Consider the following 15115-nt stretch of genomic DNA (forward strand, 5'->3'; position numbering starts at 1 on the left):
CAAATTCAAGCCCACGCGGTGGACCTAAAATGGCGTCTGGAGTGGACCAGGAGGGTCCGGGGTGCCTCTCTTGAAGAAGGAAGCAAAGGCCAGCCTGGAGCAACCAGACCAGCAGTCGTGAAGTCGTTGGGCGTCGTTCAGAGGGCCACAAGCCAGCCGGCTAGTAGCCAAACAACGCGGTGCACAGCAAACAGCAGAAGGGCCCCACGCAGATCGTGGAGATGCAGGGGGGCTGATCTTGGGTGCTGGAGCTGCGCAGGGTCGGGGCTTCTCGGACCCCAAAGCACTCACCAGTGGAGGACACGGTGGGCTTGCAGTAAAGATGTCGTGCAGTCTTGGCGATCGTCGGTCCCTTGAGGTCTCGTCGCACTCACGGTTCTCAGCTGGGCTGTAGAGGTGAGTAGAGGTCAGAGGGGCCAGGGAAGCCGGGTCTCGTCGAGCTGGGTCGTCGGATTCGTGATGAAGGACTTGCAGCAGACCGCAGTGTTCTTTAGGATGGTGCCTGCGGATGCAGGGTGACTACTCCTTAGCCACAAGGGAGAATCTTGAAGAAGAAATCGTGAAGTCCTTTCGAAGAAAGTGGTATCTTGATTCCAAAGATGATCTAATTTTAACAGGGGGCCCGCTCCCATCTTTATACTAAAAAAAGGGGGCTGACCCGGTGACTAGGTCCTGCCTATGGGTGGGACTAGGTGGGGGGTGGTTACACCCCCCAGCCATGCTGGACTTCCCCAGGCCAGGGGCTGGTGTGCCCCTGGAACTGGTTCAGACCGGCCTATGCGTAGTGAGCACCGGGGTGCCACTCAGCAGTCACCTTCCTGTAAAGCCCTGCCTACCCAGGATACACAAAACCATGTCTGGGACGGTGCTAGCACCGCCCCTGACAGGAAACCCTTTGTCCAGGCTCCCCTCGCTGGAAGGACTCCCAGCTGCAGGGGGTCAGACTCGTGTCTGTGGTGGCAGCATCCATTTTGTGGAGCTGAGGCTTCAGTTAACTTTAACCGGGGTTCACAGTTACATACATGTCGTGTCCCTCTAGAAGGGTGGAATGCTAACCCCGTCGCCAGAATTGGCGAGGGGTTAGTATTCCAATTCGTATGACACCTTACTCGACATGTTTTGATAAAGCAATACCAAAGATAGCATTTAACCGCGAGGATTATAATGCACTTAAGAGTATATGGTATGCGATATCATGGAACAGCTATTAGGACTTGATTCCGCAAGCTGCAGACAGGCTCAGCTCATGCCAGAGCACCATCTCACACGATTCCAAGCACTCTGCCTTCAGGATTGTCAAGGCCTGCCATAGGAGTGACTGATAGGAATCTGTGTGTCCATTTTAGGGTTAGGTATAGGTATACTACACCTACAGCAAAGGGTGATTACACGACTTTGCCCCAGCTGTCATGCAGCCAGTTGTGTCAAATTTAGGAGGCCAGCCAGGGGTGGCATAATACATGCTGCAGCCCCTGGCAGCCCTGGGTACACCCATGCCCTGAGTTACAGGGTCTGATAGGGTGGCCCAGTACCAATTGGAAATGTACCTAGGGTACATGGAATCCATTTTAAAGAGAGAGCAGTAGGCCTGGGGTCCTGATTGGCAGGGTCCCAGGTCGACTATGTCCAAAACCAGCTAAAACACAGGGTAAAAAGTTGGGGGCAACCATAGTCAGGATGTACCTTCCTACAACTGGTGAGTGAAATGCCACACAAATACTAAAGGTTGGGATGTTTTGCGCATCCTGGCCACACCTCTAACTCCACCCACTGATCCAATGCTCAGGTTATTCCTGCCCTCTGATTCTCCGCCCACAGTTCCCCTACTTTTATTTCCCCACTTCGACCACTGGTAGAGACAGAGGTGTGACAGACACGGAATGAGTAGTGAGTGACAGAGTGAGGGAGAGTGTTTAAAGAGACAGCAGCGAGATAGCTTAGGTTAGTGACAAAGAAAGGGAGAAAGGTGAGAAACTAGTGGCTTGAATGAGACAGTGAGAGAAGCGGGAATAGAGTCAGAGGGTTAAGACAGAGCAGCGAGAAAGATGGATGAGGGAGTACAGAGAGGCGAGGGAGCAGGGTGATTGAGAGGGGAGACAGTTGGTGGCAAGAGACACTAGTTTAAGTGAATAAAAGTGGATAGAGGCCAAAGGAAGGGCGGGCAATCTTACAAAATATCCAAGTGAGCTCAAATGTGAAATACACTCCATTCCCACTCAAACAAGTCTGCAAGTGGGAGTAGGTAGTGTTGGAAAAAGTGCAGCAGGTGAACGTGGCAAGTACATAGTTTGAAGGTTTATAAACAGCAGAAGACACAAGAAGCACGCATAAGGCACACGCAAGTTTCCGCTCTGGTTCTCATTTGAAAAAAGCAGGGAGTACCAAAATATTTGCTTCCTGCTCCGAATACGAGGGTCTGCTCACGTTTAATAAAGGTGGGGATGGGTCGATCAGTTAAACTACCAGCTGCGCATTTTATCTAAAAAAAAAAACCTATAGGGTGGCAGATCATACAAGAATGTTCATCCTGCAACAGAGGGCACCAGCTGGCATCTCTTGCAACCGGATGTCATCGAGGAACATATCAAAACTATCACTTCGCTGGATCCAGCAAGAAAGAAAACAAGGAGGCGGCTACAAGCACAACTGTCAGGCTCGACACCCGCGCTTTACTTTTAATGTTAAAAGTAAAGCGCGGGTACCGCGATTATACCAAAAGTAAAGAAAGATGTTTTTTTCTATTTCTTTACCTTTGGTATAATTGCAGCACCCGCACTTTGCTTATAACATTAGAAGTAAAGCGTGGGTGCCACGCTTTTACCAAGTGAATAAAAACAAGTGCTGCAGACGTCACTGGGCATGATCAAGGCTCCTCTCACGGCCTATTGGTGTCTATTACGCGCACCAAGCGCATAATAGACACCAATAGGCAATGGGAGGAACTATGCGTGCGCCTCGGGCCAATTGCGTGCAGTCTTTTATAATAAGACTCACGCAAAGGCCAATGGGGAGCTGAAAAGGAAACACACGCACAAGCGTGTGCGATTCCTAGGTCAGCTCGATTTCCCCATTTTTCACTTACTAAAGGTCTTGCGACATGCGCGAGCACTGCTGCGCAGTGCAACACAGGTCGCAAGACCTAAAAAGGACTGAAGCAGAATTTTGCATTACATTGGAGTTGAAATAAGCTATTTAAGAAGACCAGATACAAGTTCTAGTAGAGTAAAACAAACAAAGGTAATCTGTCTAGCAGTTTTAGGGTAGAGACAGGGGAAGAAGGGGTAGAATTCTTAACAAACAAATAGGAAATTACTTGGATGAGAAAAGGGTTTTGACAAACTGCCAACAATAAAATCCATAATGTACACACTGGTATAATTGGCAGGGTGATGCCTAAAATAAGAGCACCTGTTTCGCCAATCACACTGAAGAAATTCCAACTCGCTTTACCATTTTACATTTAAAACATTCAGAGTAATCCACTTGATAATCAGCAACAAATGCTTGAAATTAAGCCTGCCTGGCTAAACTGCTACCTAGAGTTCGTAGGTTCAAGAAAAATAAAATACGGAATGATCAGAAGAATGAAAGCAAAGAGGCATGTATATTAAAAAGGGTGGTGCATCATGGGGGCGAACAAATTTATGTTTCCATGGTCCACAAAATTTCAAAAATTAAGAATCCATAACGTTTACCCCAAAACTCACACCAAGTCTCTTCATGGTAGAGCCTAAAAACAAAACCACATAGACACCAAGTACAAAGGAGAAAGTCCTTCTTTGATTTTCACTGGAAATATTCCAGTGTGCTCCACTGTGAGCAAACCAGACAGTAACAAAACAAAAATACTGATGCTGTGGGTTTTGTGCGCCTCCTTCGTGGAGCCATTAGACAATAGCATAAACCAGCAAGGAAGAAAAAAAACATTGGACAGAACCACCAGGCTGGATATACACATCCTAGCACTAAATGGAAGGCAAGCGTCGGGTGCTGATAATTGCAAACTCTTTCAAGCTATTAATTCTTCAAATGGTGGGGCTATTTCTCAGTTGAAAATAGAAAGAAAAAAAATCGTCTGCCAAAACTATTGTTTGAGAAAATAAATTATTTGTGTGTACAGATCAGAAGAACATACTTCTGCAAAACAAAATGAATAGCCTCAGTCTCAGTCAAATACCTTTGCCAGGAGTTAGGGGTGAAGCCTGGGAAGCCTGAGATGCAAGCTGTTCCTCCGTGTTACCCAGCTGCTGCTTCAACGTAGTTATCTCCTTCTGAGCATTCTTTAATAACTCCTTGGTGCTACGGTGAAGGTTTACTTCAGCATCATACTGCTTCCTGCTATCCAGCAGCTGAACCTGCAAGACCGAAACAGAACTATTTACAACAGCTCCTGAAATCAAGACAATCAACACGACAAGACTTGACTGATAAGATCCTCCTTAATAAAGCAGGTTTCCAAATAACATGCATGCATAGTAAATGTGAACCCATATAAACACAGGAACACCACCCTGTGGTATGATGTTCGCAACAGTTTGACGCAACACCTGAAGTATGACCGTAGAAGAATTAATGCATCTATGCTGCATAGTAAGTACTAACCCATCTTTGCAAATTAACTATAAAAACCTGAGGTTTATCAAGTTTTAAATAAGACGTGTGGAAGATTTCCACCCAGAGAAAAACTAAGAACAAGCACAAAGCAATTAATAGCCTTAGGGAGCGAATGTCCATGTAATCATTCAGGTGTGTTTCATATTCTAGATGTAGTTAGCAGATGGTTCTTCTGGACTTTAGTAGTTAGTTCAGATCTGTATGCTACATGTTCAGCCTCATACCCAAAATAACAGACCTGTGCAGGGTTTTTTGTAACCAGTAAAGGGCCAAAGAAGCATGCACCTATTACATACAATGGGAATTCAATCTCTGAAAGGAACGCTCTAGTGAGTACTCCCAGGACAGGGCTTCTCTTTCAGTCTCAATGGAAGGAATCTGTGCTGTGTGGATGTACGGCCATACTGGCAGTGACTTCACTGAAAGTAGTCAATGCTGGTGCACAAATCAGCTAGCTAGTTCTGGTCTGCTGAAAAACTCACAATGCACATTTACACCACCCAGAAAAGCTCTGTGCATCTTCATGCTCTCTAAGCCCTGGATAGTAAAGAACAAGCATTTGCAATGCAATAGGTCACGCATTTATGCAAGTTTGATCTATTGACATTGCAAACAACAATGCCATTTATTTTTGTTTTCGTTGTTAAAACATAAATAAAAGGCATTGTTATTTACAATGCCAATAGCTTAAACTTGCATAATTGTGAGACCTGGGTGGAGAGGGTCTTGTGGGTGGAGCGGAGATGAAAGGTCACCATATGGTCAGCCCTTGACAAAGGTACAGTTGTGCTCATGTGCACTTTTTATCAACGTGTCCCAAATTATTTATAAACGAAAGGGGGGCTTTTCCATTTAGAATCTGGATGTTTTGAATACCCTGCCCTCCTTCTGCACCTGACTTCAAGCAGGGTATGTAACCCCCACCCTGTGTTTGTGGGGCTCCGCCTCTTCTCAGCCTGAAATTCTCTGGGCAAACTCATAAGGTGCGTATATCTTGGGTACGCCGAGGGCACATTGGCAGACTTACCTCTATATTGCTGCGAGTTGGGAATGGCAGTGCCCTGGGTTTCTTCATGACAACTGATAGGTCTGTGAGCGGATCTGAGTTGGGTGAAAGGAGTACCACACTGAGTTAATACTCGATGCGAGCCGAGAGACAGGTCAGTGTATGGTACCCTTAGTAATGTTATTGCCATACAGTGTGGGCAGTGAAGGGACGTGCACTCACCTGCTGGGGGGTCCTGTGGCTGCTGCTCACAGCCCACGAACTCCACACAGTTCTAGGGCCCTCCAAGGACTTCACACCCCGCCCCAGCTCCGTGGGGTCCCCAAAGCACTCTTCTTCACACGGTCCTGCACACACCTTTCCACACGGCCCCGGGGTACCTCTGGCGTCTTCACGGTCCTTCACACGGCTTGGTGACGACGCTAAGAGGACAGCTGATCTCAGGGCAGTGCCTGGAGGAGAGCGGCAGGACGCTAGGGGTGTACTGTGGCCCTGTTGTGCGTGGAGAGGCGGTGCACAAGTCAACTTGTAGCCCTCAGTCGAGAGATTACACCCCGTGTACCCATCAACCCTGGAGTTTCCAAGTTTAGGGTGAGGGCAGCATGCCGCCTGGACTTTGGACACAATAACCCAAACAGGGCAGCACCCCGGATAAACGAACCCCACAGGTTAGAGGGGGTGATTGGCAGGGGCGGATTGGCAAGGCGGGCATTCGGGAATGGGCCGATGGGCCGGTGCCTCAGTACCCTCTGTGGGCCGTTTTTTTTCTCCCCTGTCCCAGTCCACAGAGAGTGGACTAGGAAAGGGGAGAAAAAAAACCGGCCCACAGAGTGAACGAAGACAGACACAGAAAATGAAAGCTGCCTCGCTGTGCGGCCAGACAGCGATTGTCAGCTGAGGGGGGATCTCCTTCACCCCTGCCCTGCCAAGCAATCAAGCTGAGGCTGGGCTGGGGAGGGGTGATTGTTTGCCATAATCGGCCTCCCTGGGGGCCAGGTGTTTCTCAGGCCTTTGAGCCATTTGCACCTCGGCCCCCTGGCGCCCATGCAGCCCAGAAACGGTGTTAGTCTTAACACCTCGCCCACAGCCCTTCACATTCAGGGCACAGTGGGCGAGGAAGAATGGGTCTTGCTGTGGGGGCCTGGTGATGTTTGGAATTTTTTTGTTTTATTTATTTATGCGATTTTATATAGCGCAGACTTTACCCGAAGGTGTCAGAGCGCTTCACACTAGGAACAGCAATAATACATGAGGAGAAAAATTACAAGTGGACAAATTACAAAAGCAAACGTTAAGTTACATGAATCAAAAGTGACAATAGTGAGCAACCAAAATACAAGAGGAGCAAACGATACATTACAGGAGGAAGAAGTGACATGTGTGCAGGTTACAAAAGCGTACAAAATACAAGTAGAGGTATAATACTGCAAATAATGGCAGACACTCCAGCACAAGAACAAACGTTATGTAGGCAATGGTGGCACTTGTGCAAGTATCTAAAGCAAACAAAAGTGAGAGGTAGCAAACAGTGTGTTACACGAGAAAAGTGACGTGTGCAAGTTACAAAAGGGTACCATACACAGGTACAAGGGTAATACTACAGTAAATGGTAAATACTCAAACTGCCAGAACACACTGGGAAGGCACTTCCCATGCACCAGCTTCACCTCAGCCTCCCCCTGGCTACCTGGCTACCTTGGATGACCCAGAAAGCTGTGTTTTGTGCTCCCCTGCCAGGACATTTTCCCAAGGCCTGGAGGGTTGATTAATTTACTAATTACAGGGGCCTTACCTCTGTTCATGTGCTCCTGAGCTGAAGGTCTGGGGAGGGCTAAGTAGGTTAGTAATAGCAGGGGCTTTGCTGCTTTTCAGGTGCTCCAGTGCTGGAGGGCTGGAATAATTTTGTGACAAAAAGGGGCCTTGCTATTTTTTTTAGTTGCTCAGCATGTAGGCCATTGTCACCTTGGCCCTGTGTTGTGTGCAAGAACAGTATCCTCCCACTTTCATTCCTTGTCTGTGCAAATGGTGTTTCATGAAAGGGCACGCCCCTTGAATGTGGGCCACGCTCTTAAATATGGGCCACGCCTCTTGAATGTGGGCCACTTTTTTCGTCAGTGCCCGGGCCGAATTGTGATCCCAATCCGACCCTGGTGATTGGCTCAGAGCATATGAGCCAGGCCGTGGCTGAAGTGCCGTCACGACCCAGTTATCGCCCCTGGAGTTTCCAAGTTTTAGGAGGGTAAGGGGAGGGGAGAAGGTCGCCTGGACATTGGCAGCGCTCCTGAAACAAGAACATGAGGGCGGAGGGGGTGATTGGCAGAGTAGAATTGGGATAAAAAATAGTGTTTGGCACCCAAGAAAAATGTGTCCCACATGCGGATTGTGCTATTCCGCAAAACACTTATCGTGTTTTAAGTATTATGAAGTTCTCTAAAAAAAAAAAAAAAAGTGATTTCTTAACTTCTTTGAGATTTAGAAAAAAAGCAAGTATTTCTTCGACTATTTATAAGGAGGAGTTCACAGTTGTGAGCCACACCCGAATATACATAGGGTCCCCCCCCGCCCGATCTGCATACATTAATTACATTAATGGGTGGAACAGCCAGAGTACGGGAGCGAGATCTCCACCCCCTTGGTAACCAGCCTGGGTCGCGGTCTGTTCAGACGAAACAAAGCCTTAGCAACAGTGTGAGAAGTTGGCCTGATATATGATGCTCACTAGTTCTAGTGGTCACCTTGTATCAGTCCAAACAACCCTTATGGTGATTGGTTGTAAGTCAACCTTATAGACCAGCTATCCTAATGGTAGCATGGACAAAGCAGTCTTAGGCTAAACTCTATTGGCATGTGAAGCCAGCTGTTTTACCACATATAACCCCTTGAATACCAAGTGAAAGGACACCACACAGGTTATGAAAATAAACAAGTATTTATTAACTAACATACACCTCTGAACTCTTTATGAGATCAGAGGGCTAACCACATGACAAACTCTTAGGAAAAATATGTTCAAGTTGCACAATTTACAATGGTGCCCTAGGGGCACGACAAACCATATACTAAGTAAGTGGAATGTGAAAGTCGATAATAGAAATGGAGCTGTCCAGAGGCTGTAGGATCGCTGGGACCACGCTATACTAACTCTAGGTAGGTAATGGGAGGCCCACGGAACGCGTGTGCAGAGTGTGAACTCACACGCGAGATGCGTAACAGTGTCTATGGACAGTACAGTTCAAGAAAAAGGTAAGTATGGACAATCCTGACTAGGTAGAACTAAAATGACTGTGGAACTGGACACTAGGAGAGTCAATCTACCCTTGAGCACCGAAATGCTCGTGTTACCTCAACCACAGGCTGCGGGTGCATAGGTGCCAAGTCGTGTCAGGTTCCGGCGTTGAAGTCTATGGAGCCTGGAAGAAAAGATGCTGCAGGCGGTCAGGAGGAAGATGTCCGGTGTGATCCAAGGGTGGATCAGTGAAGAGAAGAACCTGAAAGCAGAGGGGACAATGTTCAAAGTCACTAGCCAGTGACTTGAGTGGAACCAGGAGTGGAACCAGATGTCGTCGGGATCAGGTGAAGGTGGACGCTTGTCTCTGCAGCCACGTGACGTGGACCAGGTGGTGTCTTCAACGACCAGGATGGAGGCACGAGCTGTCCCACGCAGGCTCTCGCTGTCTGCTGTGTCGGCTTCAGATTCGGAGTCAACAGGCCTTGGCAAAGGCAACCCATGCGGTGAGTGGAAACGGCGTCTGGAGTGGACCAGGAGGGTCCCGGGTGCTCCTCTTTTGGAAGGGAGCAAGGGCCAGTCTGGAGCAACCAGACCAGCAGTGACAATTTTGGAATTCGTCGTCTAGGAGGCCACTAGCCAGCCGGCAAGTGACCAGACAACGCGTCGAGCAGCAAACAGGCAGAAGGGCCCCACGCAGATCTCGTGGATGCTGGTCTTCGGTGCAGGAACTGCTCGGGTCAGGGCTTCTCAGTCCCCAAAGCACTTGGACGAGGATGCCTCTGAAGTCGTGCTGGAGCGAAGTGCTGCTTCTTTCAAGATGGCCGGTCCCACGTGTCTCGTCGCACCCATGGATCTCAGCTGTGCTGCAGATGTAGGTAGAGGTCGGAGAGGTCTGGGAATCCGGGTCTCGTCAGGCTCTGAAGTCTGGATCCTTGCAGGAAGACGACAAAGGGAAGCCGCTGGACGCTGATGGTGCCTGCTTGTGCAGGGTGGACACTCCTTGGCCACAAGGGAGATTTCTTCAGTCTTCTGTGGAGCAGAACGTCGAAGTCCAGAGTTTCTTCTTGTAAAGTTGTTCAGGATAATCTAATTTGGAATGGGACGAGCTCCTACCTTTATCCGGCTAAAGGGGGCTGTACTACGACTGGGTCCCTCCTCTGGGTGGGACCAGGAAGGGGGGTGGTTACACCCCCTATCCTTTGTCCGGTCTTGTGCCAGCTCCGGGGCTGGAGTGCCCCAGGAACTGGTTTAGACCGGTGTATGCACAGGGACACCTTGTGTGCCCCAGGCATGTCTCATTCCTTTCAGCCCTGTCCTACCTAATACACAAAATCCTGTCTGGGGTGGTGCGAGCACCTCCCAAGGCAGGAAACCCTTTGTCCAAGCCTCCCTCGCTGGAAGGACTCCCAGCGGCAGGAGGTCAGACTTGTGTCGGTGGTGGCAGCATCCATTTTGTGATGCTGAGGCTCAAGTTAACTTTAACCGGGGTTAACAGTTACATACATGTCGTGTCCCTCTAGAAGGGTGGAATGCTACCCCCGTCGCCAGAATTGGAGAGGGGGTAGTATTCCAATTCGTATGACACCTTACTCGACATGTTTTGATAATGCTATACCAAAGTTAGCAATAACCGCGAGGATTATAATGCACTTAAGAGTATATGGTATAGCGTTATCATGGAAACAGCTAAAGGACTTGGTTCCGAAAGCTGCAGACAGGCTCAGCTCATGCTAGAGCACCATCTCACATAATTCCAAGCACTCTGCCTTCAGGATTGATAAGGCCTGCCATAGGAGTGACTGATAGGAGGATATGTGTCCATTTTAGGGTTAGATATAGGGATACTATATCTAAAGCAAAGGGTGATTACACCACCTTGCCCCAGCTGATTGATCAGCCAGATGTGTCCGATTTGGATGGCCAGCCAGGTTGGCATAATACATGCTGCAGCCCCTGGTAGGCCCCGAGTGCACCTATGCCCTGGGTACCTAGGGTACACTGTACAGGGACTGATAAGGTGACTCAGTATCCAATTAGATATGTACCTAGCACATGGAATCCATTTTACAGAGAGCAGTGGGCCTGGGGTCCTGAATAGCAGGGCCCCAGGTCAACTAAGTCGAAAAACCAGCAAAACACCAGGCAAAAAGTGGGGGGCAACCATAGTCCGATATCCACCTTCCTACAAACGGCCCCCTAGCGACCCCATGATTGGCACACGGTAGCCATGTGATGTTTGTTTAGGGTGTTTCTGAGAGCAGCAACGGGCACGAGCCACGCCTCCCCTATCACAGTTAAAATCACCAGATCTACGTGAGATTCTTTTTCCTTTGTGTTTGTTTGCTGGGACTTGACCTCTGCTGCCGGTGGAGCTTGCCTGCGCTTAAGAAACTCTGAGCGCCTTATCCTCCACCAAGCGCTACCTCTTGCTGGACCCGCTTCGCTGGACCCGCTTCGCGGGTCCCGCTTCGCGGCGCTTGCCCCCTGAGGACGTTGGGGAGCAGAATACTTTAAAGACTGCTGTGGGAATTGTTAAAGCAGGGCTGCGAGCGTGTCAGTTGTCGGACTCCAATTCCCAGGAGTCCCTGCTGCTGACCTGACCCGAATCACCTGGGCCGCTCTCCCTGTTGGCCACGCCTCCCCTTGCTACTCCCCTATAAACATCGCACGCTACTACCGCTGCGCGGGAGCGCGCCGGGAGAAGCCAGGGACAAGGGCGGGACCGTCTGTGACCGTCAGAGGCTAAAGTAGGCTGGGCTGGGCCTTGTCCCTTTGATTTTTGTCTCATTCTTCTTCTGCCCTCTTGGATCTATTTGTTGTTTTGCTTTGGAGTGTTATCTTATTGTTTTACCTCTGCAAATTGTGTTCCTCTGTTAACACATCTATGACTGCAAAAAAACTTTGTTCTGGTCGTGTTCTAGTGGGGAGGTCTGGTTCTAAAACTAAATCAAACCCCTTACGTAATAAAATTAATTCCTCCCTGCAACTGAAAGGCCAATGTCAACTTTTTAGTTTATGGGAAAGGACAAAGTTATGGTGGATATCTTACACCCTGATGCACTAGAGCTGTGGTTCCCAAACTGTGCGCCGCGGCGCCCCAGTACGCCGTAATGAGGTGCCAGGGGCGCCGCGCACACTAGGGTGACCAACCGTCCTTAAATTCCACGGGCCTTTTATCTGTAACTTTGGCCATCACAGGGAGCAGCGCTGCTCCCTGTGAGAGGCCTCACCCCTGCTGCTGGAGGCGCCGCGCACTCCTCTAGGAGCACGAGAGCAGCCCCTCCCGCCCATTGTCATTCAGTATGCCGCTGATTGCCACTTACTGAATGTCAATGGGGCAGTCTGGGGGTGTTACCCCATGTGGCGGCCTCCTCGTGCCTCAGGGTACAGAAGGGCATTCTGTACTATAAAAAGTAAAACGCCCACGCTGCAACGTTGGAAATCACTTCATTCAAAGAAGCCTGTAAAATAAATTTAAAAGAACATGTTATCGTTCTCTCACTGTCCTGTCATTTTAGAACTGAAGTATTTTCAATATTGTATTCAACAAAGCCATGGTTGCTCCTTTTTTTTTTTTTAAGGAACTAGCAACCATTAACAAAGCCAATATTCCTGGCTTGTTGAGGTGTAATGATACTTGCTGTATTATTTATATATCTGGATGCAATGACAGAGACAACATAATACCAGTGAGGCGTAACACTATGCTAAGCGCAGATTTTTAGCGTACGTGTTTTAAGCTGCGCTCTTAATTACGTCAAACACTGAAGAGACCCCCCCCAGTTTTTTTACACCGCTTAAAGCCCTGGAAACAACACCATGTTACAGTAACCTCACATCCTGGCACTGTGCATCATGCATGACTTCTACGTTTTCAGTCTGCCTATGTGCAGGGGCATAGTGAACTCTCCACCACCGCACCCCACCCCTTGCTGTAGTTCATTCCTGATGACTCTTCTGCCTGCAACTCTGCAAACAAAGGCTCAGCTCATAATGTGAAAAGGTGGGTGAGTAAATAAGTGAAGGAATGTCTGAATGGCTGGATGGATTACTGAAAGGATGAATGCATGAATGAAAGGGGGAATGGATAGATAATGAAAGAAAGGATGGATGGATGAGCATGAATGGAAGTATGGCTGAGAGAAAAGGTAAATAGATGGATGTATGGGTGGATGGGTAGATGTATGGGTGGAAGGGTAAAAGTGTGGATGGGTGTGTGAAAGGATGGATGGGTGGGTGAATGAAAGGGTAGATGATGGGCAAGTGAATGGGTGGATGGATGAATTGATAAGTGAAATGGTGAATGGATGGATGAGTGAAAGGGTGGATGTAAGGATTGATGAGTTAGTGAAAGGGGGTAGATGGACAAAAGGATGGATAGATGAGTGAAGTGAAAGGGTAGATGGATGAGATAACGGATGGCTGGATGAGTGAAAGAATGGATTAGTAATAGGATCAATGGATGGAGGGAAACATCACTTACAACGCAACTTTTACCACGCGATGCTTTTACATCGCAACTTTTACAACGCAAACCATTACAACGCATTGTGCTGGGGGCGCTCTAGGATAGGGAATAGTTTTAATTTACTATCCAACACCTTCCCTACTATCCACGGGGACGGGAGTTGGAATAGTAAATTAAACTATTCACTATCCAGCACCCCAAAGCGTTATGCGTTGTAAAGGCATGCGTTGTAAAACTTGCGATGTAAAAGCATGTATTGTAAAAGCATGCGTTGTAATGTCATACATCCATGGATGGATTCATGAATGGATGAGTAAATGGGTGGGTAGATGGATGGATAAGTGAAAGGGGGATGGAGAGAGAAAGGGAGGATGAATGACTGAAAGGGTGAATGGGTGGAAGGATAAATGACTGGGTGAATGGATGAGTAAGTGAATGGGTGGATGGATGAGTAAGTGAATGGATGGCTGTGTGGAAGAGTGGATGCATGGATGATTGTACAGATGGATGGGGTGAAAGGGTGGGTAGATGAATAATGGATGGATGAGAGAAAGGGTGGATGGAGGGATGGATGAGTGAAATGATGGACGGAAGGATATATGGTGGATAGGTGTGCAAATGGTTGAATATGTTTGGATATAGATGGGCACACAGATGGAAGGACAGACCTTTTTAGTGTAAAAATAAGGCTGGGGATACGGATTACGACAGACCAAACTCAATGTTCCATTTTCTCAGAGCGGGTCTCAGTACCAAAAGGTACTGAAAGCAGCAGCTGGCAGAAATAAGGGTTTGGGACCAGGCACTCTGTTGGGGGAAAAAACGATGCATTGGGATGCAGCCAAAGTGATTGCCAGTGGATCAGATTAATAATTCAAGCATTCCAACCAATATAATACCTTCATTGCGTCCCAAATACTTTAAGGAAGATAACAGGAGGTACACACCACCCACCCACCCACCGGTAAAAAAATGGTGGGGAGCCACGGCCAACTGCCGATTAGGTCAGGGGAGCCACAGGTCAAAAAAGTTTGGGAACCACTGCACTAGAGGGTAAAGTGTCAGAGCCAGCTCTTTCCATTGCTAAGGATAATGCAACCCCGATTGGGGTTCCTGCCTCGTTCCATCTCGGATCTCCCTCCTCCAAAACAGTGGGGGTCTCCCTTTGGCTATAACTGATTCGCAGAGGCAATTGGAACTTCCCCATGAGACTACTGGTTGTATTTCCTTAAAAACTTCCAATGCCATTTCTTTACAATTACCTCTTCCTATAGTGCCTAATCCTTCCCATTTAACCATAGAGAAACCTACGATTTTTCCAGATTTATCCTCTACCCCTGTAATTCCGGAGGGAGACTTTACTTTACCGGACATTGATCTAATGTCGCAAAAAAGGCCGTTGGAACTCTTTCATGTTGATGCCAGGGCTAATTCCAACATTACTGAAGCCCCTTTAATTCCTAGTCCTCGCCCTCATAGTAGTACCCCTTCTAATAAATTTGATTTTTCTCTAGCTCAGCTACATTTTACCTCCTGTTCTGGCACTAATTTGAATAATATTCCTGTGAGCCCTTCGAGTGCTAGTGATAATCTAATCTCTAATTCCCTGTCCTCCCTGGAATCATTGTTATCATTAATTCTTCGTTTACTGGAAAAATTTGTTGGAGGTTCGGACTGCGTCCTTGATACGGTAACCCAAATCCTAAGGGTGCTTTTGCATAATAAAGGTGGGTCCGTTCTCGGGTGCCATCCAGAGCCCGACAACTTTTTGGTGCTCTCAAATAATAAGAGGTCTCCA

At 48.0% G+C, this 15115-nt stretch overlaps 1 protein-coding gene across 2 annotated transcripts in view; it reads right to left on the reverse strand.

Moving 5' to 3' along the window:
* Positions 1-15115, reverse strand: part of TPR (translocated promoter region, nuclear basket protein) — a 684526-nt gene that overhangs the window by 502975 nt on the left and 166436 nt on the right. For both annotated transcript variants that reach the window (XM_086956072.1, XM_086956065.1), the window contains exon 21: positions 4178-4355. In XM_086956072.1, the coding sequence (XP_086812198.1) occupies positions 4178-4355 (178 nt within the window). The remainder of the gene's footprint in view (positions 1-4177; positions 4356-15115) is intronic.

The sequence above is a fragment of the Lissotriton vulgaris genome, chromosome 1_1, assembly GCF_964263255.1.
Source record: "Lissotriton vulgaris chromosome 1_1, aLisVul1.2, whole genome shotgun sequence".
NCBI lineage: Eukaryota > Metazoa > Chordata > Amphibia > Caudata > Salamandridae > Lissotriton > Lissotriton vulgaris.